Genomic DNA, 27,156 nt, shown 5'->3' with positions numbered 1-27,156 from the left:
CCTTCCGATTCTTTAAAATTTGAAGGGCGTATTCAAATTCATGTTTTGTGATTGGAGGACCTCGTTCCGTCTCACTCTCATTAATTCTTTCAATAAGGTTATTTTCATTCTCTAAATCCTTATCGCTATACAGATCTTCTATACATTCTTTCCAGCGATCGCGTATTTCATACTTGTTCATCAATAACTTTCCTTCTTTGTCTTTGATTACTAGTTATTTCGTGTTTGGTTTTTACTGAAGAGCATTGATTCTCTTCTGAGGTCTATTTGGTCTTCCTTTTCCCTCATCATCCTGTATTCCTTTTGTTGTATACAAGGAATCGGTATACAGCAACACAACATAAATTTATTGCTTCAATAAGTTTTTGCACAATATGTACATAAATATAACTAAACTTTTCTCGAAGCTGGATGAACTTGCACGCAATTAATGATGATATTAACAGTAGACTGAGGGTCCGTTGAAATATACACTTTATACACATGAGAGTTCTATATACACACGAATCTATCTTGAGGAGATAGTCTGTAAAATAAGGGAAAGTTCAAGATAGTCGAAAACTATCTGCCTTGTAGAATTACTAGTGTAACTTGAAATGAAAAATGCTAGTAATTGCCGTAGGCTTATCAGGAACTGACATAAATATTCACAATTAGTAGAATACTAATGTTAATGTCGGAGCCTAAGTGAGGACTGAGGGATGAGTAGAATACTGGCATCGGGGCTCGACGTGGCTACAGGAAGCGGGAGGTGAGGCAGTGCCCAGAGGTGAAACCTCATCACCAGAATTCAGTCCACCTGTTCGATACACATGTTTAAGAGGGATAGCCTCCGTGTTCGACTTGCAGTGTAATCTGGCGTTGGACACTGGGGAGTCCTGGGAAGTAGCGGAATGCTGCTCCTTTTACAGCGCTGGCTGACGTCACAAGCAAGCGCACTGCAGTCACCTCGTAGAGTCTGGAAAGATCCGGGCTACGGCGTGTTGCGGAGCTATCAGGCGCAGAGCTGAGATCGCTAAGGACACACAACACCTTTAGTCCATTGTTCTTTTCTTTCTCTACATTTGTCGGCAATTAGATTTTTCATTCTTTAGGAGCTTACTTTATCTTTCCCTTTCCTTAGCCTATTCCTTTTCCTGTATATTAAATTTAATACTTTTTTCTATCATCGATGGTTTCCTGAGTTTTAGTTTCCTTTCTCTTAACACTTATTTTGCTACTTTAATTATTCTCGTCTTAACTCTATCCCAATACACAGTCTCATCACATTCATTAGCCGTTTTGTTAAACTTTTCCTTGGTAGTCTTCTTTCTTATTTCGTCCTTCAAGTCCTCTAGTCGTCATTTCTTTTTGGTGCATCTCTTCGTTTAGCTGAGTCTTCAATGAGGAAAGTTTTTCTGAAAGCTCCTATCAGGATTCAAATTCTGAGAGACAGATGAGATGAGATATTAATGGAGAGTGTTGCTGGAATGAAAGATGACAGGGAAAACCGGAGTACCCGGAGGAAAACCAATCCCGCCTCCGTTTTGACAAGTATAAATCTCACATGGAGTGGCCGGGATTTGAACCACGATATCCTGCGGTGAAAGGCCGGCACGCTGCCGTCTGAGCCACGGAGGCTCTTAAAGTGTAGAACTAATGAAATCAACAAAAGAAAAAATATTACCATAATGGGTGATTTTAATGCAGTACTTGCATCCCATGCAAATACAAGGATAGCGGGAAAATTTGATTTGGGAGAAACAAATGAGAGAGGTGAAAGGCCGACTGACTTTTACAGTCAGGATGATTTTGTTACAACAAATACACTTTTAACCACCTTCCATTCGGAAGGCTAGTGCACAGTGAGTCATCTAGTGACGAACGAGAGTACTACTTACTATAGACCAACGGTAAAGCATTCTTAAATTCATACCTTCATTATTGGAGAATTCTTGGTCGTGAACAGACGAGATTTTCTTGTGAAGACGCGGAGCAAAATTTCTCTGCGAAACCTAAACAATTTCTCCTTGTTTTCTGCCACGGCAAAATCCCAAAAGCTCTTTATCATGTGTACACTTTTTTTCCGAAATTCCTCTTAGAAGTAGATGTACTTGGAAGCCACCAAATAACAGATGATTTCAACTGGACTATGTGCTTGTTAAACTTGTTGGTGTGTCAGTGTGCTAGAAAAAATAATTTTTGTATTTAAAATCAGTTTTCTATTTTCATACATGTCATTCCAGACGTAGGATGGCAAGGAAATTCCTAGTATATAATTTGTTCAAACTGTAGATTGTATGTACGTTCTATATCAAAAAAATAAAAATAAAAGAAAAGACGAAATGAATAAATAAATAAATAAATAAATAAATAAATAAATAAATAAATAAATAAATAAATTGTAAAATACTTAGGCTTAGGCAAAATTCCTTTTCCATCTCCTCCTTCTTCTCATCCTTTACCCACCTCCTCCTTCCATCACATCTCCCCAACCCGCCCGCATCTCCTGGCTAGAGAGAGGGCGTAACCCTCTAGGTAGTCCGCCCTACCCCTCCTGGGTGGGGAATGAAAACATTTATAGATAGATAGTGCTTGTTAAACAAAAGTACAGAAATGAAGTTAAATCATGCCATAGGTAACCAGGCTCGGGAAGAGATATTCGTCACACACTTGTGTTGACTGTTCTGGTATACTCCGTTTCTGGCAGCCAATACAAAATAATACTTTACTATCTGTTGATAGTACTTTGTTCGGAAAATCTCTTACGTATACAAACGTAATTTTACAAATGAAAACTTACGATCCGGTGGCATATTGACTATTTATTACACCGGATAGATAAAATATCTAAACCACACTGAATACGCACTCAAAGCTCATACACGACTGTTGAGGGTCCGAGAAGAATAGAACAGGTTAACTTAATTGGCGATAATGCTCTGCTGCAGTAATTACTTGGACCGGACATGCTGTTGTCAGGTATAAGGGATTATATTGTCATGGGGGTTGACTGACAAGGCCAAAGCCGGGGCCCATAAATAAATAAATAAATAAATAAATAATAAATAAATAAATGGCTAGAGACGGAACATTCTCGTTGTATCTCCCAGAAACTCATAGGCAGTGGCGGTCCGTGCATGAAGGGCTTTCGAGCGCCGCCCCGCCGCCTTTTCACAAACATTTAATGTTATTTCACTCTGTAATTGAAATGAAATGTCGTATGGCTTTTAGTGCCGGGATATCCCAGGACGGGTTCGGCTCGCCAGGTGCAGGTCTTTCTATTTGACTCCCGTAGGCAACCTGCGCGTCGTGATGAGGATGAAATGATGATGAAGACAACACATACACCCAGACCCCGTGCCGTTGGAATTAACCAATTGAGGTTAAAATCCCCGACCCGGCCGGGAATCGAACCCGGGACCCTCTGAACCGAAGGCCAGTACGCTGACCGTTCAGCCAACGAGTCGGACACTCTGTAATTGATTATAGCCTATATAGAGAGATGGACAAATGTAGCGAAGTCGAACTTATGTGGTGTGATATTCAGTTATACAATGTTATCTTTATTATTTCGGCTTTAAACATTTTGCTTTTCTATTTTCAAGAAAATTGCAAAGGCTTTCAGACCGTGGCTGCTGTCCAGCAAGCAGGATGTTTTCTCTTTAGTCGTGAGGCTCTCGGACTGTGGCAGTAGAGTCCTGAGTAGGTCCCATGACTTTGCAAGTGTGCGTGGTGGGGGAGGAGCCTGGAAGGACGATGTGGGTTTATCAGAGGAAGGAAAAGTGCAGGCGGGATGTATGATCTGTCCGGCAGAGCCCTCAGTACGTCCCACGAGTTAACAAGTGGAGGAGCCTGGAAGGACATGAGCTTGTCAGGAGTAGGCTGCGTGCACACCGAGCGCGCTTCGCATAGTGTGTCGCGTGTAGCGTGATATGCTATGCATAGCGCAAGGCGTGCTTGCTGTTCACACCGAAAACTCTACGCCGTGTTCTCAGCTTAGTTTAGCGCAAGGCGTTTTAGGATGCTCATAAACTAATGCCGTTGTCCAAGTACACTAGAAACAGTTGAAAATTAGAAAGAAGAATCGAAAGTGGGTTCATGAAATTAATGAAGAATGAATTACTTTCGGAGAATTCCATCGTTTGTACGGAGATGCAAGATTTTATCGCGATAAATTTTATGATTACTTAAGAGTGACAAAAAATACTTTTGACCTTCTAAACCCTGCAACTGAAACGTGGCGACATGTAGCAGAGAAGTATTGAGAAAAATTCAATTTTCCAAATTGTCTAGGAGCACCGGGCAGCAAACACGTGGAAATTAAATTTCCGGCTAAATTACGCTCTTTATATAATAATTATAAATAGTATTTTGCAATATAACGGCCGAGAGGATTCGTCGTGCTGACCCCACGACACCTCGTAATCTGCAGGCCTTCGGGCTGAGCAGCGGTCGCTTGGTAGGCCATGGCCCTTCAAGGACTGTAGTGCCATGGGGTTTGGTTTGGTTTGATTTTGCAATATTGTTGCAATTAGCATACACAATTTTTCATCGTAACAAAGGTGGAGTAAATGTGTGACAAATATAATTCATAAACAGAAATATTTACTTCCAAGCCCACTACTAGCCTGCAGAGTGATATTCTTCACGTTACCACCCTCCATTGGCAAAATTATAAGCCGATATGACAGAGTTTGAGAGATTCTATGCACTTTGTCACAAAGTGTCCGGCTACATGGCTAAATGGTTACCGTACTGGCATTTGGTCACAGGAGTCCCGGGTTCGATTCCCGGCAGAGTCGGGAATTGTATCATAATTAGTAAATTCCATTGGCACGGGGGCTGGGTTGTATTTGTGTATTCATAATCATTTCATCCTCATCACGACGCAGGTCACCTACTGGCATCAATTCAAAAGACCTCCACCTGGCAAGCCGAACTTCTCCTCGGACACTTCCGACACTAAAATCCATAGGCTACGCAATTTCATCCTGACACAATGTTAAGCCCAGTGAAGTGTGACGGTAGAAGTAATATTACTGTATGTGTTTACTGTAGGAATGCGATAAAACTGTTGTAGATACTTAAGTCCACTTATTTTGCAAAACAGTTACATTTTTATAGTTTTTGTGTGTTGGGTTCCATATTTCTTCTCTTTGAAACACTGCATGAATAATTTCTTTTTCCATAGCTTCAGAACCAGCTAGGTAACGCTAAGCAATTAACCAACACTGCGCGTTGCCTGGCGCTACGCTTAGCTGTAAGATAGGCGTTCAGCGCAGCAAAGCGCGGACGGTGTGAACACCTAGCTTAGGAACAAAGCACTGGTTATGCTTAGCGTGACGCTTAGCGTTGAGCAACACGCGACACACTATGCGAAGCGCGCTCGGTGTGCACGCGGCCTTTAAGAAGAGCGCAGGCTGGTGTTAGCGCAGAACGGCGCAGCCCTCAGCAACATTGCTGACCATTTTACAACGTAACCCAGACTTTTCTCTCCACGTTTTATATTAACTGTTGTTAGAGATTAATTCAAAAACATTTTACAAAACCATGAATTCCATTATACTGATTATTTAAACAATTCATTTCTATAAAAAAAGCTAAAATAAAGGTTCAGAATGCAACCACAACATGACGCCACTAATTGTAGGGTGGTCAAATTGTCAAATTATGTTGTCATGCTTTGAAATTTGAGCAAGGAATGAGAAATTCAGGAATGCGCTATTTATTTGTTTCTATGAATGTTGTTATTATCACTTGTGATTGTGATCCGTGCCGTAGTAGTTGGGATTGCATTAGCTGTTAGCCTGTTGATGTGTGCATAAATGTCATTGCAGTGTAGTTAATTAATTAATGTTGTAGTGCAAGCAGATTTATATTTAGCCAGTGTCATTGGATTATTATTATTATTATTATTATTATTATTATTATTATTATTATTATTATTATTATTAATCTAAAAGTATCGTGGTGCTGGTCAGTGAAAACTGGACCGATTGTAGATGGCGGCACAAGCCTGTCACAGTAAAATGTCACGAACCACCATTGCTCATAGGTAAACCAGCCCACAAGAACAATACACGGAAAGTTCGGCCTCGTCCTCCAGGCCGGCTGGGAGCTCCCCGGTCATCTGACTCACCAGCCCCTTCCAGGAAGTACCGAAAGGAGCTATCACAGGCTGGTACGTAACAATATGGAATATATGTAAAATAAAACGTTCAATTATGTAAAGGTATGCAAGTTGTCCCAAAATGTGTAAAAATTATTTACTCTATCCCGAACTATGGACAAATATGAAAATACAAATGTAAAATATCCCAATGTAAAATGTAAAAACGAACATTAAAAACAGGTTTCAATATGAACCAAAGATAAAATAAAAGTAAACCTATTTTCGAAGTTACTCAGTGGTGTAGTGGTTAGAGTGATTAACTGCCACCCCCGGGGTCCCGGGTTCGATTCACAGCTCTGCCACGAAATTTGAAAAGTGTAACGAGGGCTGGAACGGAGTCCACTCAGCCTCTAGAGTCAATTGAGTAGAGGTTGGTTCGATTCCCATCTTAGCCATCTTGGAAGTGGTTTTCCGTGGTTTCCCACTTCTCGAGGCAAATGCCGGGATGGTACCTAACTTAACTTTCCTCTCCCTTGTCTAGCCCTTCCATTCTTCCTATGCCCCTGTTCCGCATAGCAGGTGAGGCCACCTGGGCGATGTACTGGTCCTCCACACCAGTTGTACCCCCAGATCCAAAGTCTTACGCTCCGGGACACTGCCCTTGAGGTGGTAGAGGTGGTAGAGGTGGGATCCCTCCCTGAGTCCGAGGGAAAAACCAACCCTGGAGGGTAAACAGATTAAGAAGAAGAAGACTCATTGTTTCAGAGTAACTTCAATTCCAGGTACGTGCTCCCGTGAAAAGCTAACATAGCTATATACTGTACAGCCTAGGATAATGTGTTCGAAATAAGCTTTCCAATGGTGAAGAAATTACTGAAATCGGTTGAGTTTACCCTGAGATTATCGGCCCCGTGGTGTAGGGGTAGCGAGCCTGCCTCGATTCTCGGCCAGGTCAATGATTTTTACCTGGACCTGAGGGCTGACTTGAGGTCCACTCAGCCTACGTGATTAGAATTGAGGAACTATCTGAAGGTGAGATAGCGGCCCCGGTATAGAAAGCCAAGAATAACGGCAGAGAGGATTCGTCATGCTGACCACACGACACCTCGTAATCTGCAGGCCTTTGGGCTGAGCAGCGGTCGCTTCGTAGGCCAAGGCCCTTCAAGGGCTATAGTGCCATGAAGTCTGGTTTTTTTACCCTGAGATTACTCTCCAAGTACAAACTCGGAGGCATATTTCCTTTTGAGTGCTAGTGTTAATATTGTGGCCCTTAAGCTTACCGATTTTCATTTTAAATATTTTTATGCCCATGGTTACACAATCAGATCTAGAGGAGGTTAAGCATAAGAAATACAGGTTGTTTGTTCGTTATGTAGGCTTATATCATTTCTTCTTCTGCTAGTTGTTTTACGTCGCACCGACACTGATAGGTCTTACGGCGACGATGGGACAGGAAAGGGCTAGGAGTGGGAAGGAAGCGGCCGTGGCCTTAATTAAGGTACAGCCCCAGCATTTGCCAGGTGTGAAAATGGGAAACCACGGTAAACCATTTTTAGGGCTGCCGACAGTGGGATTCGAACCTACTATCTCACGAATACTGGATACTGGCCGCACTTAAGCGACTGCAGCTATCGAGCTCGGTACTTATATCATTTAGCAGGTGTTTTGTCCGAAGGAGGAGCTTAAAATAAAGGGTGATGTTTGTGAGGTGGGTAGTAGCTTCGCTTGCCCCTTAGTTTATGCCACTCACCGTACCAAATTTCAGACAGTATGCATGCGTAATATGTAAGAAGCAGTTCTAAGTAAATAGCTTCACTGCAGCTTAAGGAAGTATGCAAGTATAAGTTTTGTGAATACAGCCTGCGTACAAGAAGCGAATGTTTTCACATTGAAAAATACTGTAACGTATGTCAGCAAAGCCCTGAGCTGTTCTTCATTAAATACTGCCTGAACTACGAATATCAATTTTCAAGTTGACATTTTTTGTAATAGGACATTATTTTGACGTCATGTGTATTCAGGGCCCTACCAACAGCCAACAGAAAAATTATTATTATTATTATTATTATTATTATTATTATCATCATCTGTTTACCCTCCAGATTCGGTTTTTCCCTCGGACTTAGCGAGGGATCCCACCTCTACCGCCTCAAGGGCAGTGTCCTGGAGCTTCAGACTCTAGGTCGGGGATACAACTGGGAAGTATGACCAGTACCTCGCCCAGGCGGCCTCACCTGCTATGCTGAACAGGGGCCTTGTGGAGGGATGGGAAGATCGGAAGGGACAGGCAAGGAAGAGGGAAGGAAGCGGCCGTGGCCTTAACTTAGGTACCATCCCGACATTCGCCTGGAGGAGAAGTGGGAAACCACTGAAAACCACTTCCAGGATGGCTGAGGTGGGAATCGAACCCACCTCTACTCAGTTGACCTCCCGAGGCTGAGTGGACCCCGTTCCAGCCCTCGTACCACTTTTCAAATTTCGTGGCAGAGCCGGGAATCGAACCCGGGCCTCCGGGGGTGGCAGCTAATCACGCTAACCACTACACCACAGAGGCGGACTGTTATTATTATTATTATTATTATTATTATTATTATTATTATTATTATTATTATTATTATTATTATTATTATTATTATTATTAACAAATACATCACAATTGGGAAATATTCCGGTGGCAATGATTACTTACAGTAGTGTGATAATGAAATAAACTTTAAACTAGCTAAACATTACAACATACAAATTCACACGTACCTTAAGTATTTCAAAAAAGTTACACTAACTATTATCTTACCATCGTAAATACAACACGTTCATATACAAATTCACACATACCCAAAAATAATTCAGATACCTTAATGCCTTAATTCTACGATTTACAGTGGATTGAACGTTACATTAAATATGACACCATCACATAGAAATTTACACACAATTCACAGACTATTTACAGAATGCTGCAGTCTATTCTTGAAGCATGATACATTCTTGGGGAAAAAGCTCTAAGACAGCTAAAGTTAATGAATTCTAATCATCAATTCACCGATTTACAAACACCCTCTATATCCATTATCCTCAACCTTCTTTTCGCGAACGAACACAAGGTGGAACAAAGATATCAATCTTAATCGAAAGTTTGTGATGACTTATCACGGACACATTCTCCGAAACCCTTCAAATGGCACTTTATTTCTTCACAATTCCGCTCCTTTGTTACTCAAGTAGTTGTTACCTCTTGTTCTATTGTGATAAAAAAACTGATAAGATGGATGAAATGAATAATGTTATCAATATTCCTACTATATAAGACAGTCGTTCTCTAACGAAATTCAGCACTCAGTCAAGATGTCTCTTCTACTTGTTGGTGTTCTACTCATCACAGCTGTAAGTATAAATTTGATATCACTGATGGTTATTTCCACTTATGAAATCTTACGTAAGCTACTCCAGACACGCCGAGAGAACATATACACTAACATTATACAGATGTTGAACTCAATTGAATTGCTTCTCAGTTTACGTGTTGCCATTATCACAAAGGATACCATAGAAGTCTTTTCATCCGTAGTTTTATACATAAATTTTGCCATGAAATAATTGATCCACTAACAATACTGAAGACGGCACAAACACACGGTATCTGAGCCAGAGGAAAAACCAAACCCCTGACCATGCCAGGAATCACACCCGAGAATCCATGTACTAAAGGCAAGCATGGAAAGGAACAGTCCCAGAGGAATATAAAAATAGTTAATGGGACGTAAAATAAATATCATTATTAGACCTATTAATACTAAATAAAAATTGACTTTTATTATCAAATGTAAGTCTTCTTAAGAATCTATTTTTTTTTTTTTTTTTTTTGCTATTTGCTTTACGTCGCACCGACACAGATAGGGTCTGATGGCGACGATGGGATAGGAAAGGCCTAGGAAGTGGGAGGAAGCGGCCGTGGCCTTAATTAAGGTACAGCCCCGGCATTTGCCTGGTGTGAAAATAGGAAACCACGGAAAACCATCTTCAGGGCTGCCGACAGTGGGGCTCGAACCCACTATCTCCCAATTACTAGATGCTGGCCGCACTTAAGCGACTGCAGCTATCGAGCTCGGTTTCATAAGAATCAGCAATATCTTTCTTTACTTTCATTGCTCCCCCCACGTCACTGGCCCTCCTGACTTCAAATCCATCTAGACCAGGGATCTGAAGCAGAGTTCTCTTACTGTGGAATAATAGCATTGATAGTTGAAAGTCAAAGAACTCATAAATTAAGAATTTCTCGACCTATGTTCCTGCAAATAGTTTCATGAATTGTTTAAATTTATTTTACCGACATGGACTGGAGTTCATCACATTCGTCCCGTCAACCCTGATCAGAAAGTGAGTCTTCTGTTTATTTGTTAGTTTTGTTTTGTTTTTGTTTTTTTGCTATTTGCTTTACGTCGCACTGACACAGATAGGTCTTATGGCAAGGATGGGATAGGAAAGGCCTAGGAATTGGAAGGAAGCGGCCGTGGCCTTAATTATGGTACAGCCCCGGCATTTGCCTGGTGTGAAAATAGGAAACCACGGAAAACCATCTTCAGGGCTGCCGACAGTGGGGCTCGAACCCACTATCTCCCAATTACTAGATGCTGGCCGCACTTAAGCGACTGCAGCTATCGAGCTCGGTTTCATAAGAATCAGCAATATCTTTCTTTACTTTCATTGCTCCCCCCACGTCACTGGCCCTCCTGACTTCAAATCCATCTAGACCAGGGATCTGAAGCAGAGTTCTCTTACTGTGGAATAATAGCATTGATAGTTGAAAGTCAAAGAACTCATAAATTAAGAATTTCTCGACCTATGTTCCTGCAAATAGTTTCATGAATTGTTTAAATTTATTTTACCGACATGGACTGGAGTTCATCACATTCGTCCCGCCAACCCTGATCAGAAAGTGAGTCTTCTGTTTATTTGTTAGTTTTGTTTTGTTTTTGTTTTTTTGCTATTTGCTTTACGTCGCACTGACACAGATAGGTCTTATGGCAAGGATGGGATAGGAAAGGCCTAGGAATTGGAAGGAAGCGGCCGTGGCCTTAATTATGGTACAGCCCCGGCATTTGCCTGGTGTGAAAATGGGAAACCACGGAAAACCATCTTCAAGGCTGCCGACAGTGGGACTCGAACCCACTATCTCCCGATTACTGGATACTGGCCGCACTTAAGCGACTGCAGCTATCGAGCTCGGTAGTCTTCTGTTTAAGACACAGATTTAATCCCCAGGTTTTACGTCAGACGAAGTCATCTAGAAAAAGCGAGCTTTCAGGTTTACGTGCTAATTGATATCGTGATGGTAGCCATAAAAACTTCAGTTTTACACAGAATCCGCGTTACAAGGGTCCTATTTTTATTTCGAAACTTTAACATGCATTGGTGGAGATTCGAACCGCGGCCAACTTAGCAGGAAGCAACTGGTTATGTCAGTCGACTATCACGTCCTCAGTTATTTTTTAAAAGAAAGATAACTCTTTCAAACTGGAGGTTGCTTGTCCCTAAAAATGATATAATCACACAGTTGAACAAAAAACTTGGAGTTGCCTAGCTGAGGTAGTAAAGGTGCGCTTGTTTCACCAGAAATGTACATTTTCAACTCTCCCTCAGAATATCATGTGAAACCGACATCAAGAAGCACGTGGCCCTAGATTCATTCAGCCTACACTTGAAATGCGTGCTAGGTTGATTCCTGGGAACAAAGGTAGTGGGGCATAGAGCTCACTACTCCACCCCACTTAGCGCTGTGATAACGAAATAATGGTGTTGGTTGCACGTCTCTCAACCAACTTTCATGTTCTTTTATGTGGTGGAAAATCTACTGGCGAATTTGAGACCCTTTGAATATCAATGGAATGAGCTCGGCTCAAACCGTCAACTCAGCCTCAGAAAGCCAGTGTTCTACCGTCTAATCCCGGTTAATAATAATAATAATAATAATAATAATAATAATAATAATAATAATAATAATAATAACCACGAATATTACATGAAGATACCATCAACAGGTATTATTGAATTCAAATGGTGGAATATTACCAAATACAGTTCATATAAAAAGGTAAAGCAAATCAAAAGCACGTGCTATGAAGGCCCTTGGAGGGGTGGAAGATAAAGGCTTCCACTATCCGTAACCACAGCACTTGATGGGGTAGAGTGGTTAGCTCTACGCCCGGCCGCCTTTGCCCCCGGGAATTAACCTGGTACTCAATTTTGGTGTAGGCTGAGTGAACCTCAGGGCCATATGCACCTCCGGAAGTGGAAATCTCGTTTCTTAAAATTTGCGACTTCCTGACGGGGATTCGAACCCACGTCCTTCCGGACGGACCGAGCACGCCTTTACCGCCTCGGAAATGTAGCCCCTAAATACAGTTCATATAAGTAAATAATCGTCCAAAACACATTGAACTTAGTACTGCAGAGCACTAATCTTTTGGTTGAAAGTCTGTCTGATAGATATAAATGCTGTTAGTGACGATTGGAAAGAGATCTTTGTATCGTTGCCTGGACAGGAGTCACAGACTTTATCTGAACAGTTAAGTGCCCAGTAACAGATAGTGAAATTATTCATTTATTCAACCACCTAATACACAGGTCAATCCTCGCCCCAGATCTCATCACCTATCAAGGTCAAATCACATTCAGACACAAATAATACAAGAGTTTGTTTCACTGAAGGTTGGCCACTTAATGTCATTCCAATCAATAACCTACATACTAATGGGTACAAGAATATTACTATTCACTCGGAGAAGATAACTGTCAAGAGAATACTTTGGATTGAACCACACAGATTTTAATGGAACTTGGGTGAATGATCAATTCAAATATCGTGCATTTAATGACAATTATCTGTATTCCCTAAAATCAACGGCAGTGTTATGATGAATTTCTGAAAAGGAGCAGTTAGCTGATGATGTCATGGAATGACCGATAGTTCCATATTAATGATAAATACTTGCACTTTATAACGAAAATCTTATTTTGACAACATGAACAGAATTTTAGGCTTAACGAACCTCTTTTACAAACACGTACAGCATATTAATACGGTATATCAAAATACAGCATACTCTCGATTACCCGGGCTAATCACCGAAGAAATTCGCACAGTTAACACGGATAATACGATTTTTTGCATTATAATGCACAGCGGAACTTTTAATAACACAAAACATACAATATTGCTTGAAAATGCAATAATGTCAAACAATTAACACATTCAATAACCACTTTTATCAAAAACGTAAAACGTCTATTGTTGGCAAAATATTTGAGGTGCATATAAAATATCAGTTTCGCTGTTTCCTGCCCCATCGTCACCATAAGACCTATCTGTGTCGGTGCGACATAAAGCAAATTGTAAAAAATGTCAGTTTTTGTAGTTTGGCGAAAAATAATTAATAGCGTCCTTTTGCTTTCGAGATTCATTAAAGTTCTTTCGTATACAGGTACGAATCTTCCGAAGTGCAATAACATCACTATAATTAAAATCTTCCTGTTCAACATAATATAAGAGAGTTTCAACACTTTCCAATGCTGACACATGTCGCACACGTCCACCATTCCCATAATCATTCGCTAATTTCTTTACTGATTCTTCTTTATCGAACTTTTTTAATGAATTCCAGCTTTTGTTTCAAAGTTAAAAGTCCTACCTTGCGCTTCGTAGCCATGACTGCTCTCACAGAACACCAACAAAGAACTGCTATACAGTACAGTGTTTAGTTCTCGAACAAAGTATGCCGCCAGCGCACTTGCAGACGAGAGCGCGCTTGAATGATTTTATACTTCTGTAGCGTTTATAATAATTGATGCTAAAATATTATGCAGCATTACTTCTTGATCATCTACATATTAAGTTCATGCGCCTTGTATTACAAACTACGAGGAAACTGCTGGATTCCTTTTTAGAGTCGCTTTTTTCATGGCAGGCATGCAGCGACGTTCTCTGCCAAGTTCTCTGTCAATAGATGTCTTCGGTACACCACATGCAATTCAAAGTTGCAGCAACAAATTGCTAAGATACCATTTTACATCAGAATGACTGATATCGTTAAGTTCACGTTGTCTCAGCTAATCATCCTACCGTTTTTCACTGTGGTCAATCCAATCCCAAACTGTAAGTTACTGACTTGTCACCGAGAAAGTTGCGGGTCAATTTTTTCTATTGGCTTAACCTCACACTAAAGCCGGGTCTCCAATGGTTAAAATTTAAGAGCATCATGTTAAAAATGATATGATAAAATTGACATGTGTACGAACATTTGGTTCATAGCTGACTTAACATGTTAACTTGATATGTTGAAGTTAACATAATACACTGACTGACAGAGCAAATGCAACACCAAGAAGGAGTGGTCAGAACTTTATGCCAATTGCAGGGTAGACTGACGTCACTGAGGTATGCTCATGATGTGAAATGCGCCGCTGTGCTGCGCACGTAGCGAACGATAAATGGGACACGGCGTTGGCGAATGGCCCACTTCGTACCGTGATTTCTCAGCCGACAGTCATTGTAGAACGTGTTGTCGTGTGCCACAGGACACGTGTATAGCTAAGAATGCCAGGCCGCCGTCAACGGAGGCATTTCCAGCAGACAGACGACTTTACGAGGGGTATGGTGATCGGGCTGAGAAGGGCAGGTTGGTCGCTTCGTCAAATCGCAGCCGATACCCATAGGGATGTGTCCACGGTGCAGCGCCTGTGGTGAAGATGGTTGGCGCAGGGACATGTGGCACGTGCGAGGGGTCCAGGCGCAGCCCGAGTGACGTCAGCACGCGAGGATCGGCGCATCCGCCGCCAAGCGGTGGCAGCCCCGCACGCCACGTCAACCGCCATTCTTCAGCATGTGCAAGACACCCTGGCTGTTCCAATATCGACCAGAACAATTTCCCGTCGATTGGTTGAAGGAGGCCTGCACTCCCGGCGTCCGCTCAGAAGACTACCATTGACTCCACAGCATAGACGTGCACGCCTGGTATGGTGCCGGGCTAGAGCGACTTGGATGAGGGAATGGCGGAACGTCGTGTTCTCCGATGAGTCACGCTTCTGTTCTGTCAGTGATAGTCACCGCAGACGAGTGTGGCGTCGGCGTGGAGAAAGGTCAAATCTGGCAGTAACTGTGGAGCGCCCTACCGCTAGACAACGCGGCATCATGGTTTGGGGCGCTATTGCGTATGATTCCACGTCACCTCTAGTGCGTATTCAAGGCACGTTAAATGCCCACCGCTACGTGCAGCATGTGCTGCGGCCGGTGGCACTCCCGTACCTTCAGGGGCTGCCCAATGCTCTGTTTCAGCAGGATAATGCCCGCCCACACACTGCTCGCATCTCCCAACAGGCTCTACGAGGTGTACAGATGCTTCCGTGGCCAGCGTACTCTCCGGATCTCTCACCAATCGAACACGTGTGGGATCTCATTGGACGCCGTTTGCAAACTCTGCCCCAGCCTCGTACGGACGACCAACTGTGGCAAATGGTTGACAGAGAATGGAGAACCATCCCTCAGGAAACCATCCGCACTCTTATTGAATCTGTACCTCGACGTGTTTCTGCGTGCATCGCCGCTCGCGGTGGTCCTACATCCTACTGAGTCGATGCCGTGCGCATTGTGTAACCTGCATATCGGTTTGAAATAAACATCAATTATTCGTCCGTGCAGTCTCTGTTTTTTCCCCAACGTTCATCCCTTTCGAACCACTCCTCCTTGGTATTGCATTTGCTCTGTCAGTCAGTGTATTTAACCTCTTGGTATGTTTTCTGGTGGGATTGGAAACTTGTTAAATCAATTCATTGTTCGTGCGATATTGGCAAAGTTCTTATACGTAAACTACTTTAAATCATGCTCAGACATTCTCAGAAAATTGTTAAATCCAAACCTGTCTTCTACTTTAAGGTCATGCAGAATGGCATCCACAATGTGGCTTCTATTCAGATATTGCCGTACGCACATTCTCCTTTTCTTCCTTCTCAAGAAGGGCAGATGACCGAGATGTTAGGTCCCTTTAAACAAGAAAACTTCATCGTCATCATCCTCCTCAAGATCATGTAAGAAGTAACAGTGGCAATAACAAAGGCCAAATCTTCATCTGAGTCCATTGCCCTTGTTTAAAGATGCAAAACATTACCTGAATATATTAACACAAGCTTTTATGATGATCTAGCCGTGTACAAATAAAGGAAGTTAGTTCTAACATTTTTATAAATGTGGACACAATGTTAAATGAATCAATATTTAACATTTAACAGTTAACATGTTGATGATGTCACCAGTTAACACTTAACAGTTTTAAGAGTTAACATGTTGTTGTTAAATGTTAATCAGTGGAGACAGGCCTTAACACATGAACTGTTTTTGTCACTGCAAGGATTGGGAAGGAAGGGACCTTTGGCTTGACTGGTGTGAAAACTGGAAAAACATTTTCATACTTTCTAATGGTGAGATTCGAACCAGCCTTTTCCCGAATGCAAGCTCAAAGCTAAGAGACTTAAACCTAGCAGCAAACTAGTGAATCCAATACCTCCTTATGAATTGACTTAGGTTTCACGTAAAACATCACGTCCCGTGGATACGATCATGATCCATCACAAGAAATGAGAATACAAGCTTCCTTGTCGCAGAGAATTAACTTTATATTTAACTTAAAGAACTCTGTGTGGAGCTTAGAATTTATGGAAGTGAAACGTGGACAATAACTAGTACAGAAAGAAAGAGAATACCAACGTTCGAAATGGGTTTTTACAAAAGAAAGCTGTAGATAAGATAGCAAATGAAGAGGTATTTCATCGAGTTGTTGAGAGGAGGATGATTTGGCATAATTTGACACATCTTGAGACACTGAGTGCTTGTTCAGTCAGATTGTTATGAGAGTGCAGACAGTATCAGTAGTAGAGGTAGACCAAGATAGGAACACGACAAACGTATTAGTGCAGAATGTATTAATTATGAAGAAATGAAAAGGTTAGCGTAGGATAGGATGGGATGGAGAGCTGAATTAAACCATTATATGGCCTGGTTACCTAATAATTCATTTAAGTCAAATAAACCTCGTCTCCTTGCACAGAATAAATGATAAATAAAATTACTTACATGTTCCACTTCATGGAACACAGCTGTCTCCTAGATTCCACAGATTAAAAAGAGATTGCTTTCACTTGTAATTTTCCTTAATATTTCTATATGGAAATTTTGACAAATGTGCATAGACCCGACGAAAGAGAACAACATGGACTGAACTTAGATAAGGCCTCAGAAACTGAATATTATATTGGACGTTTCGAGTCCTTCTCGGTTTGGATATGATAATAAGACATGCTTATAGAATGATAATCCTGTCAAATGTATCCGTGATAAAGAGCAGATTGATGCTACAGAAGGCATGTGACACGTGAAACATCGAAAGGACGAGGAACACTTCGAAGTAGACGACACCTTGTTGGTTCTTTTTTCATGGGCTAGGAGCTTAATGGTCATCAGCTTTGTATGTAAAACCTTCCGTAATCTTTGTACTTACAGTATCTAATCCACCTTGTTACCTTGGGAAAATGACATAACAACTTAGGCTTTTAAAGTCGGTGTCTCGAACTCAACTGAACCACGGTCTACAAAGCCGGAAATACATTTCTCTATATCTATCATAGAAAGTACATAAGTGGTTCAGTAAGTATGGTAATTCAAACACTGACAATTAAGTTATTTTCTATTTGATTCCCATTTCACACCAAAATGGATCGGCAGCCCTGAAGATGGTTTTCCTTGGTTTTCGATTTTCACATCAGGCAAATGCTGCGGCTGTACCTTAATTAAGGCCACGGACGTTTCCTTCCCTCTCCTAGCCCTTCCCTGTCCCATCGTCGCCATAAAACCTATCTGTGTCGGTGCGACGTAAAGCAACTTGTAACAAAAAACTGTCAACAGAGAGTAAGACCATAATGTCTACACACACCTTAGGACCACACTATCAACACATATAACAGTTAACACATACAACGATATACTAGGAACATACTGTCGACACAAACATCAGGACCACACTGCCAGCAAACACATTAACATCATGCTGTTAGCACAGAAAATAGGACCTCCTGTCAACAGAGACATTAGAACTATACTCAACACAGATATTAGTACTATTCCGTACTAACAGCAACTTTTCGTCGTCGGCCATCGGCTATGCTTGATGTACTGTAGTTTTCTCATTTTAACTCAGGTAAATAATGAAGTGGTGTCTCTTGTGGAATGCACGTTGCTTGTCTAGGAATCACAGCACAACATTATTTTTTTTTTTTTGCTAGTGGCTTTACGTCGCACCGACACAGATAGGTCTTATGGCGACGATGGGATAGGAAAGTGACTAGGAGTTGAAAGGATGCGGCCGTAGCCTTAATTATGGTACAGCCCCAATATTTGCCTGGTGTGAAAGTGGGAAACCACGGAAAACCATCTTCAGAGCTGCCGACAGTGGGATTCGAACCCACTATCTCCCGGATGCAAGCTCACATCTGCGCGCTCCTAACCGCACGGCCAACTCGCCCGCTCAGCATATATAAATTGGAATTCCACTGCAACACACGTTACTTAGGCAACATTTATGTAATCACAGTAAAACACAGAGGACTAATAACCTTACAGTATACAATAACTACAGAATTCCACTGTATCTTTCCAAATATATTCTACGTACCAAATTGTTGTTTAGTGTTTTCAATATTTAAATTTTATAATACCCTATCATCCCTTTTCGATGCTTATTTTTCATTTATTACGTTCTAATATGCTGTATGTAGCCTACTTTATTTTCTACTTTTTTCCATATTATATTGTGCTTATGAAAATGCCCGTGTAATTTATTAACCACGTATAATATTTCAGCCAAAATGAAAGCCGAGTATTTTTTCCAAGTCTGGAGTGTCAAATCAAAAATTTGAGTCATTTATCAGCGGCTGGTCTTTAACACAAGTCCTCGATTTGTAAGTAAATAAGCTGATGTTTCTCTCTCTCTCTTACAGAATATTGCTGTTGCTCGCAAGATTCCCACTGGGACTAATGTGGATGTGTTCAGTTTGGAAGTCTGCACACAGTATGGGCAAACGTGTGATGAGACGTGCAAACATTTAGGCCTCTGCCTTGATACAGGAAATGGGTTTGAATTTCAACAGACTATGACTTGTGGTGATGGTCTATACTGTGACTCTGAAACTCACCGATGCGTGAAAAAAGAAGAAAGCTCATGTGTAGCAAACAAAGAGGAGGTCATTTGTGGTACTCTTGGTATCTTCCCGGATCCATATGATTGTACAAAGCAGCTGGAATGCACGGTAGTAGGTTTAAACGCTAGTCGAGGTGAAGCGTGCCCTGCAGGCATGAAGTTCGACCCGTGTACAAGTCAGTGTGATATAGATAGCTCAGGTGACCTTACCTGCAACAAAGTACCTCCCTTATGTCAATATGCTGGCCAGGTGAAGAGAATACCTGAAAACCACAGACTGTACTACTTCTGTGCAGAAAATGAAGATCATCTCCTTCGTCCTGTTATCAACCGGTGCCCCGAAGGCTTCTTCAACGTGCAGACCGACCAGTGCACAAAGAGTACAGTTTCAGGATGTGTGGATCCCAATGGTGGGGAAAATGAGTAGCTAAAAAGTGTACTTATATTTATTTTTCACCAAAGATCAATTCATTTTCAGATGTCATAAATAAAAAAATGAAACACTTACGAAGCCTTCATGTATCTCCTTAACTGTACTACGTAATAAAGTTTTTGTCATAACTGACTGTGTCTGACGTTTGATTTTCAGCCCAACAAAAATACATTCTATGGTTTTTACAGGTCTAAGTTCGACATAATGAAATAAACTGCAGTACAGTATATGTAACGACATTCGTTGTTACATTTCTTAGTTTTAAAATGAACGTCAGTCTATTTTAATTTGAATGCAATGTAGAATGGTTCATGGTGGGGGTTACTGTAGTCACGTCCTAGTTCGTGATCCATGGGCAACGGCTAAGTGGCCTAGTAAGTGGTTCTGGGAGTCGGAATACCAGTTGCTATGGAATGTTAGTGGGCATCTCGGACATATTCTGAGTCGTGGCCCTCCTTGCGCTCAGGCGGCTAGGACTATACAATCCACCGGTGGTCCCTAATCTGTTAGAGGAGAGATCCTCACTTGGACTATGTGCAAGTAGGGTATCATCCTGCTTCATGAATTTACCGAGCTCAGAACATTTTAAGCAAGCCTCGGACCTACGGGAGTAACGGAGACCCACTCTCATTTGACAGCCGAGGGACTCCTTGAAAACAACTTGGCGAACGAAATGGAATTCGATTGGGAGCTATCAATATTAATGGTCCTTATGGAAGAAAGAAAGTAGAACTGGCTGAGTCAACAAAGAGGATGCATCTGGATGTACTAGGAATAAGTGGTATTCGGGTAAGGGGAGATAACGAGGAAGAGATAGGAGATTATAAAGTGTACTTGACGGGTGTTAAAAAGGGAAGGGCAGAATCTGGGGTAGAGCTGTTTATCAGAAATACTATTGCACGCAACATAGTTTATGTTAGGCACGTAAATGAGCGAATGATGTGGGTAGATTTGGCAGTTGGAGGAATTAGGAAGAGAATTGTCTCAGCGTATTCACCATGTGAGGGTGCAGATGAGGCCGAAGTTGACAAGTTTTATGAAGCATTGAGTGACATCGTGGTGAGGGTCAACAGCAAGGATAAAATAGTGCTAATGGGCGATTTCAATGCGATATTTAAAAATAGAACTGAAGGATACGAAAGGGTGATTGGTAAATGTGGAGAAGATATGGAAGCTAATGGGAATGGGAAGCGTTTGCTGGACTTCCGTGCTAGTATAGGCTTAGCAGTTACGAATACATTCATCAAGCATAAGGCTATTCACCGCTACACATGGGAGGCCAGGGGTACTAGATCCATAATAGACTATATCTTAACCGACTTCGAATTCAGGAAGTCTGTTAGGAAAGTACGGGTTTTCGGTGATCTTTCCATAGTACAGACCACTATCTGATCTGCAGTAAACTAAGTATCTCTAGGACTAGGTAGGGAAAGTGAAATCTGTCTGCAAATGAATAAGGGTAGAAATCTCCAGGACGAGAAAATTAGACAGAAGTACGTGGATATGATTAGTGAGAAGTTTCGAACAGTGGACAGTAAGCAGGTTCAGGATATAGAAAGAGAATAGGTGGCATACAGGGATGCTGTGGTAGAAACAGCAAGGGAATGCCTAGGAACGACTGTGTGTAAAGACGGGAAAAGGCGAATATCTTGGTGGAATGATGGAGTGAGAGCAACTTGTAAACTTAAAAAGAAGGCTTATCAGAAATGGCTCTAAAGAAGGGCCGATGCTGACAGGGAATTTTACGTAAATGAAAGAAACAGAGCGAAACAAGTAATAGTTGAATCCAAAAAGAAGTCGTGGGAAGATTTTGGTAATAACCTGGAAAAACTAGGTCAAGCAGCAGGGAAACCTTTCTGGACAGTAATAAAGAATCTTAGGAAAGTGGGAGGGAAAGGAAATGAACAGTGTTTTGGGTGATTCAGGTGAACTCATGCACCCTTGCAGAGCTCCTTCGGTATTGACTGGATGTCAAATGTTGCCTCGGCTGCCCCCCCCCCCCCCCAAAAAAAAAAAAAAATATTACCGAAGGTATATGAGGTCCTCTTCTCAGGCGCGATCAGTCCCCCGTCGTCGAATAGGGATGCATAGGGATAGTGTTTAAGGAAAAAACTACTCACTATGTTAATTATGACACAGACTGATTTCTGATTTAAATGTGTATATAAAATTTTATTGATAAAATCAAAAAAAGAGAAAAAAGTGAAGATAATTTTATAAAAATGTGAAATAAATTGTGTTAATAGCATGTCATTACATTATGAGACTGTACAAAAAAAATTCTTAATCACACACATGACCACTTCATTAATTAATTTCAAAAAAATATTTATAATTAATTATTGAATTTTATATCAAATAATAATTACCAGATTTCTTTATCAAATTCCTTGATATCAGTGTAATTGTACACATTACCAGAAAAGTAGCGTTCATATAAAATAACAGGTGGATCTATAAAATAACAATAATAATAATAATAATAATAATAATAATAATAATAATAATAATAATAATACTGATGTGAATGAAATTAATTGTGGCAAACACCAGTTAATCGTCGGAATACTATTTGTCATCTATGGAAATAACAAGATAATAACAAATATTTCTAAGATATGTAAATAAATAAATATGTTGATAATAATTAACTAATAATCTTAATGATATTACTGAAATGCATTATAACTGTTTAAAAGAACTCAGAAATGTCTCCACAATGTATCACAAATGCCTGTATAAAATTTTGGAAAGCCAAAATGAAAATGTGATAAAATAGTAATAATACTAATAATAATAATAACTGAAATAATATGACGATTCTCCGTAAATCATAGTCCAGAAATGTTATTAATAACTCCCCAAATTTAAAATAATAAATTTACAACCAAACATACTAGAAGTTACTGTAAAAAAATACATTAATTTTTAATTAATTAAATTGCAATCAAATTAATTAATTAATTAATTACGTACCTGACCATTATAAATCATTTTATATTATGACTCCAAATCTTACAACCACACAATAGCAAATGAATTGGCAACGCATTGAAATAATAATAATATTGCAATAATAATAATAATAATAATAATAATAATAATAATAATAATAATAATATAATTAAATGAATATGTTTAGTGGCTATCGTTAAATAAATCCTTAAGAATACTAATAATTGTCCACCAAATTCAATACGGTTGATAACAATACATTAGATAAATTGGATTAAAAAATATAAAAATGTTAATATTGTAACGGTTCAAATCCCGCTACAAGATAATATGTATATTATTAATATTATTTTTATTATTATTACTATTATTATTATTATTATTATTATTATTATTATCATGTCCGTATTATTATTATTTTATCTATGAGATTACTATATTTTGTTATAATTATTATTTATAATTGAGTGTATGCATATATACGTATATGTAGATTAACATTAAATACCTGTACAGTGAGAGTTTCGATGTATCAGATGTTTAATATGACGTTGTTATATTTTGCACTACTGGCGATTCTGCCAAGTCATCCCCACGTCATGGCTACGTCATCGTATTTAGTTAGCACTGAGCTCACTTTCTTTGAGAAACCCAGCGAGCCGGCGGCGGTTTCACAACTATATGTAATATTTGCCGCGTTGTGGGAGTATGTCATTGTTATTTCTGGAGATTACGTAGCTGTGTCAACCAACGTCTATAAAAGGTGGGTGCATATTGTAGCGTCAGTCATTAGTTAAACGGAAGCTGAACAGTGCAGAAGTCTACGAGATGAAGAGGCCTCAGTCGGTCAGTCAATGAGTGTAAACGAGAGATGGAGAAGACTCAGTGAGTCATTAATCATTGGTCATTGAGAGAGTGAGGCCAAAGTTAGTTGGTCACTTAGTTGAAGACACGGACGCAAGGGCTTACCATGGAGTCAGAGAGGGCAACCCTGGACCTGCCAAGAGGTAATACCATATTGACTTACAAAGAAGTCAGATGATATGGAGAAGAAGCAGTCACAAGGATGTATCACCAAGTTAGGCGTGACACATCTACAGTAAACACCAGATCAAAGGATTACGTCGTAATTACACTCAAAGTGTTGAAGGTACAGTCAAGTGAATCAGTGAGGGAAATATTTCGTATAAATTGTTAAATGTCCGTTCAAGAAGAATTCAAATTCATGCCTAGTTTCTTTCAGTTGCAGTGTCATAATTTCATATTCTCATCTGTTTTATCGCAACAAGACTCACTATTTTTTGTATATTATTTAAAGAATATATATTGTTCTATCAAGCGAATTCATAGTTTTATTTCATTGACAGTAAAATATCTTAACCTCAAAATTAATGGGGAAACCGAACGCAATCTCCTTTTCCCAGAATTTATATGGTATGTTGTCAAAAGTAAGCTTATTACCCCACACCCTAGAGATAGTCAAGAGTCTCATTCTATTATTGCTGCACTGAGTGGCAGCTGGCGCCCTTCAAATAACGTATGTGTAAGTAAGCAGGTAACAAGTCAGTGCGAGTACAAGGTCCAACGAGTGTGTATTTTATTTAATGAATGTTAATTTTCATAATTTCCATTGAAATGTAGATATTTCATAATTTCCGTATTAAATTCAGATTTATATGTATCAAAGGTTAGTCAGACAGTTAGGAAAGTTACAATATTGAATTATTTAAATTACAATTAAGTTCCCTATTTCCTTCTTAAATCCACAATTGACTGTCTAAAATGATTAATATTATACTCATTAGGCCTTCCAAATAACTTGTGAATTACACTGGTGAGATATTAAATAGTGAGAACCAATATTAATAAAAATAATAATAATAATAATAATGTTAATTATTATATTCAAAATAATATTGTAACCTGACACAGAAATACAGTCACTATTAATCCACCATCCTAATAAACCATAATGTGTTCGTATCTGGTACCTTAGAACATTCATATTACAATAATCCATACCATTGGTAATCAAATTTCATTAATAGAGCTTACTGAATTTTAATTTATAAAACAATATTTGCCATGATAGATTATAATTCAACGAAATACCTGATTCACTGTGTAAAGGCGTAAACATCATTCTTCCAAAACAGGTTTTGTGATTTTAATAGTAATAATAATAACCTTGATCTGAATAAAATTGTTACTGACTTCCCATATGCAATGCATGATTTGTAGTATGTTCTTTACAAAGTACAATAAACGTTAATTTTAAACCTTAGAATTCAGTAACATGTAACTCAAGCGCCGGACATTGGTTATTGCTGTATGAGAATCTAAAGCTTTGCTTTACCATATATGCGAGTGTATATCCTATTTAACTTAAATTAATCCGGAGAGAAATATACTCTCCCACTTGAAATAAAATAAACTCTAAATTACTCTACTATGAACACCACGCGAGATACACAGCCAAACAATAACCTAGTGCATAAATTAGTGTTAATATATACATAAAACATACATTGAAAAATCCTCATATCGTTATCCTGATTCTGACCAAATTATTGGTTTATTCCAGCGTCCAAATGATTATCTATCGCTGAAATTGACCACAGCTCAGAACAATTATTACCGTGGTCCACACACCATAGAATACCATGACAGTGTAAAAACAATAAAAATGCACCTAATAATGCTAATAGGGATCGTGGCAAAATAAAATATTTTGCAATAATAATAATAATAATAATAATAATAATAATAATAATAATAATAATAATAATAATAATATTAAAAATAATAAACATTTGTGGTAATCAACGAAAGTAGTTCCTACTAGCAAGCATTCACAATAAATCTATTGGGTGTTCACTGTTACCAACATAATATTAAAATTGCACTCAAACGTGTATGATAAATCTCAGTAAGCGATATTGTGTCACAGTTAAAATAGTATAAACGTCATTTGGCCCTTTCGAATCATACATTATCTTTGACTGGCTTATTTTCCCACTATATTTCACAATATGAAGTCATTTCCACTTCAATCTGCATGTATTCATTTACATCTCAGCTATCACACTGGATACCTTTATTTCCAGTAAAACTACAAAATATGTTCACCATATTTCTTATTTTTCCTTAGCAAATAACGTCGTGTATCACTATATTATCTTATATATGGACCTTTCAACATCTCAAACATATTGCCGTCACCCAATATCGCGTCTATTGCTCAACAGCACTTCAACTACTCGAACCGAAATTAATTATTAGTACTGTCCACCCAACTGTTTAATTATGGTACTTGCCGCTACCAAAAATATATATATATTTGTCACTCTCAACCAAATAGAATTTTCGACAGTAACTCTCATAGATGTGGTTTCATCATTAATTAACTTCATCATTCAAATACCACGGTATCTACGTCTGCATTAAACAAATAAAATATAAGTATCTATGAATGAATAATAATAATAATAATAATATTAATGATAATGCAAATATACAAAAGCCGCTCATTTAAATACCTTCCAGCCTATTATTACACATGATATTAGTAATAATAATAATAATAATAATAATAATAATAATAATAATAATAATAATAATAATAATAGCTACACTGAACATAAAATAAATTACCCTAAATATTTGGCTATGTTCTCGGGCTCTTTATACACTAAATTACTCGCACACATTTTCCTTTTTTTACATCTAGATAATTTATTAAAGAAAAGCTTTAGATTCTTATAATTAATATGAGATTGGTACTCACATTGTTAGCACCTTACCGCCACCAGGACTTGAAGCGGTCATGGTGTTTTATAGACTCATGACAGACATATTAATCCCATTCTTGATTCTTGGAGTATCCATATTTTGCTTACGTACTAATTATCACCAGTATTAACACATTGGCACACGTTTTCTTTTGATGATATCACTGATATAAACAACTTGTTATAACACTAAACATTTATAATACCTACAGCTTACACAGTGCTCAACCGCAGGAGATATTAAGCATATTCTTCCCGTTCCGGACACTGGTTCAAGTTTATTTGACGTGCAGTGAAAAATCTCTCGCAAGCTCGGTTCTGCCTGTCCCGTTACAAAGACAGCTGTATGGAGCCTATCTTCCCTTGACCTAAATACTGTTGAAAAAATAAAGTATGTTCCTCCCCGCAAGCATTCTTACCACTGAATGACTGCTCCCAGTAGCAAGCAGAAATATTCTCGACTCAACTACAGCTTACGTGCTTATTAGAATGTCAAACTTCTTCTGCGGGCTAACATATTTAAACTGTGTCATAAGTGACGCAACTACTGCGCAATTTCAAGTCTCACTTCAACACCACGTAGATTGAACGTTATAAAATATGTTAATATGTGAATATGTTAATCAGCTCAATAATATGATT

General features: G+C 39.3%; 1 protein-coding gene across 1 annotated transcript; it reads left to right on the top strand.

The window, feature by feature from the left end:
* Positions 1-9,343: 9,343 nt before the first annotated feature.
* LOC136864743 (uncharacterized) lies at positions 9,344-19,901 on the top strand. Its single transcript, XM_067142091.2, has 2 exons — positions 9,344-9,478; positions 19,136-19,901. The coding sequence occupies exons 1-2, from the start codon at positions 9,440-9,442 to the stop codon at positions 19,760-19,762; spliced, it is 666 nt and encodes a 221-aa protein (XP_066998192.2). The 5' UTR covers positions 9,344-9,439; the 3' UTR covers positions 19,763-19,901.
* Positions 19,902-27,156: the final 7,255 nt, after the last annotated feature.

The sequence above is a fragment of the Anabrus simplex genome, chromosome 2 (genome assembly GCF_040414725.1).
Source record: "Anabrus simplex isolate iqAnaSimp1 chromosome 2, ASM4041472v1, whole genome shotgun sequence".
NCBI classification, from domain to species: domain Eukaryota; kingdom Metazoa; phylum Arthropoda; class Insecta; order Orthoptera; family Tettigoniidae; genus Anabrus; species Anabrus simplex.
The sequence above is the reverse complement of the archived record's forward strand: the minus strand, read 5'-3'. Positions and strand labels throughout refer to the sequence as shown.

Bases quoted from the DNA above. Each gene is read 5' to 3' on its own strand.
- LOC136864743 (XM_067142091.2), top strand. From the start codon at position 9,440: ATGTCTCTTCTACTTGTTGGTGTTCTACTCATCACAGCT. The intron at 9,479-19,135 runs GTAAGTATAAAT...TCTCTCTTACAG, and splicing joins GTGTTCTACTCATCACAGCT to AATATTGCTGTTGCTCGCAA.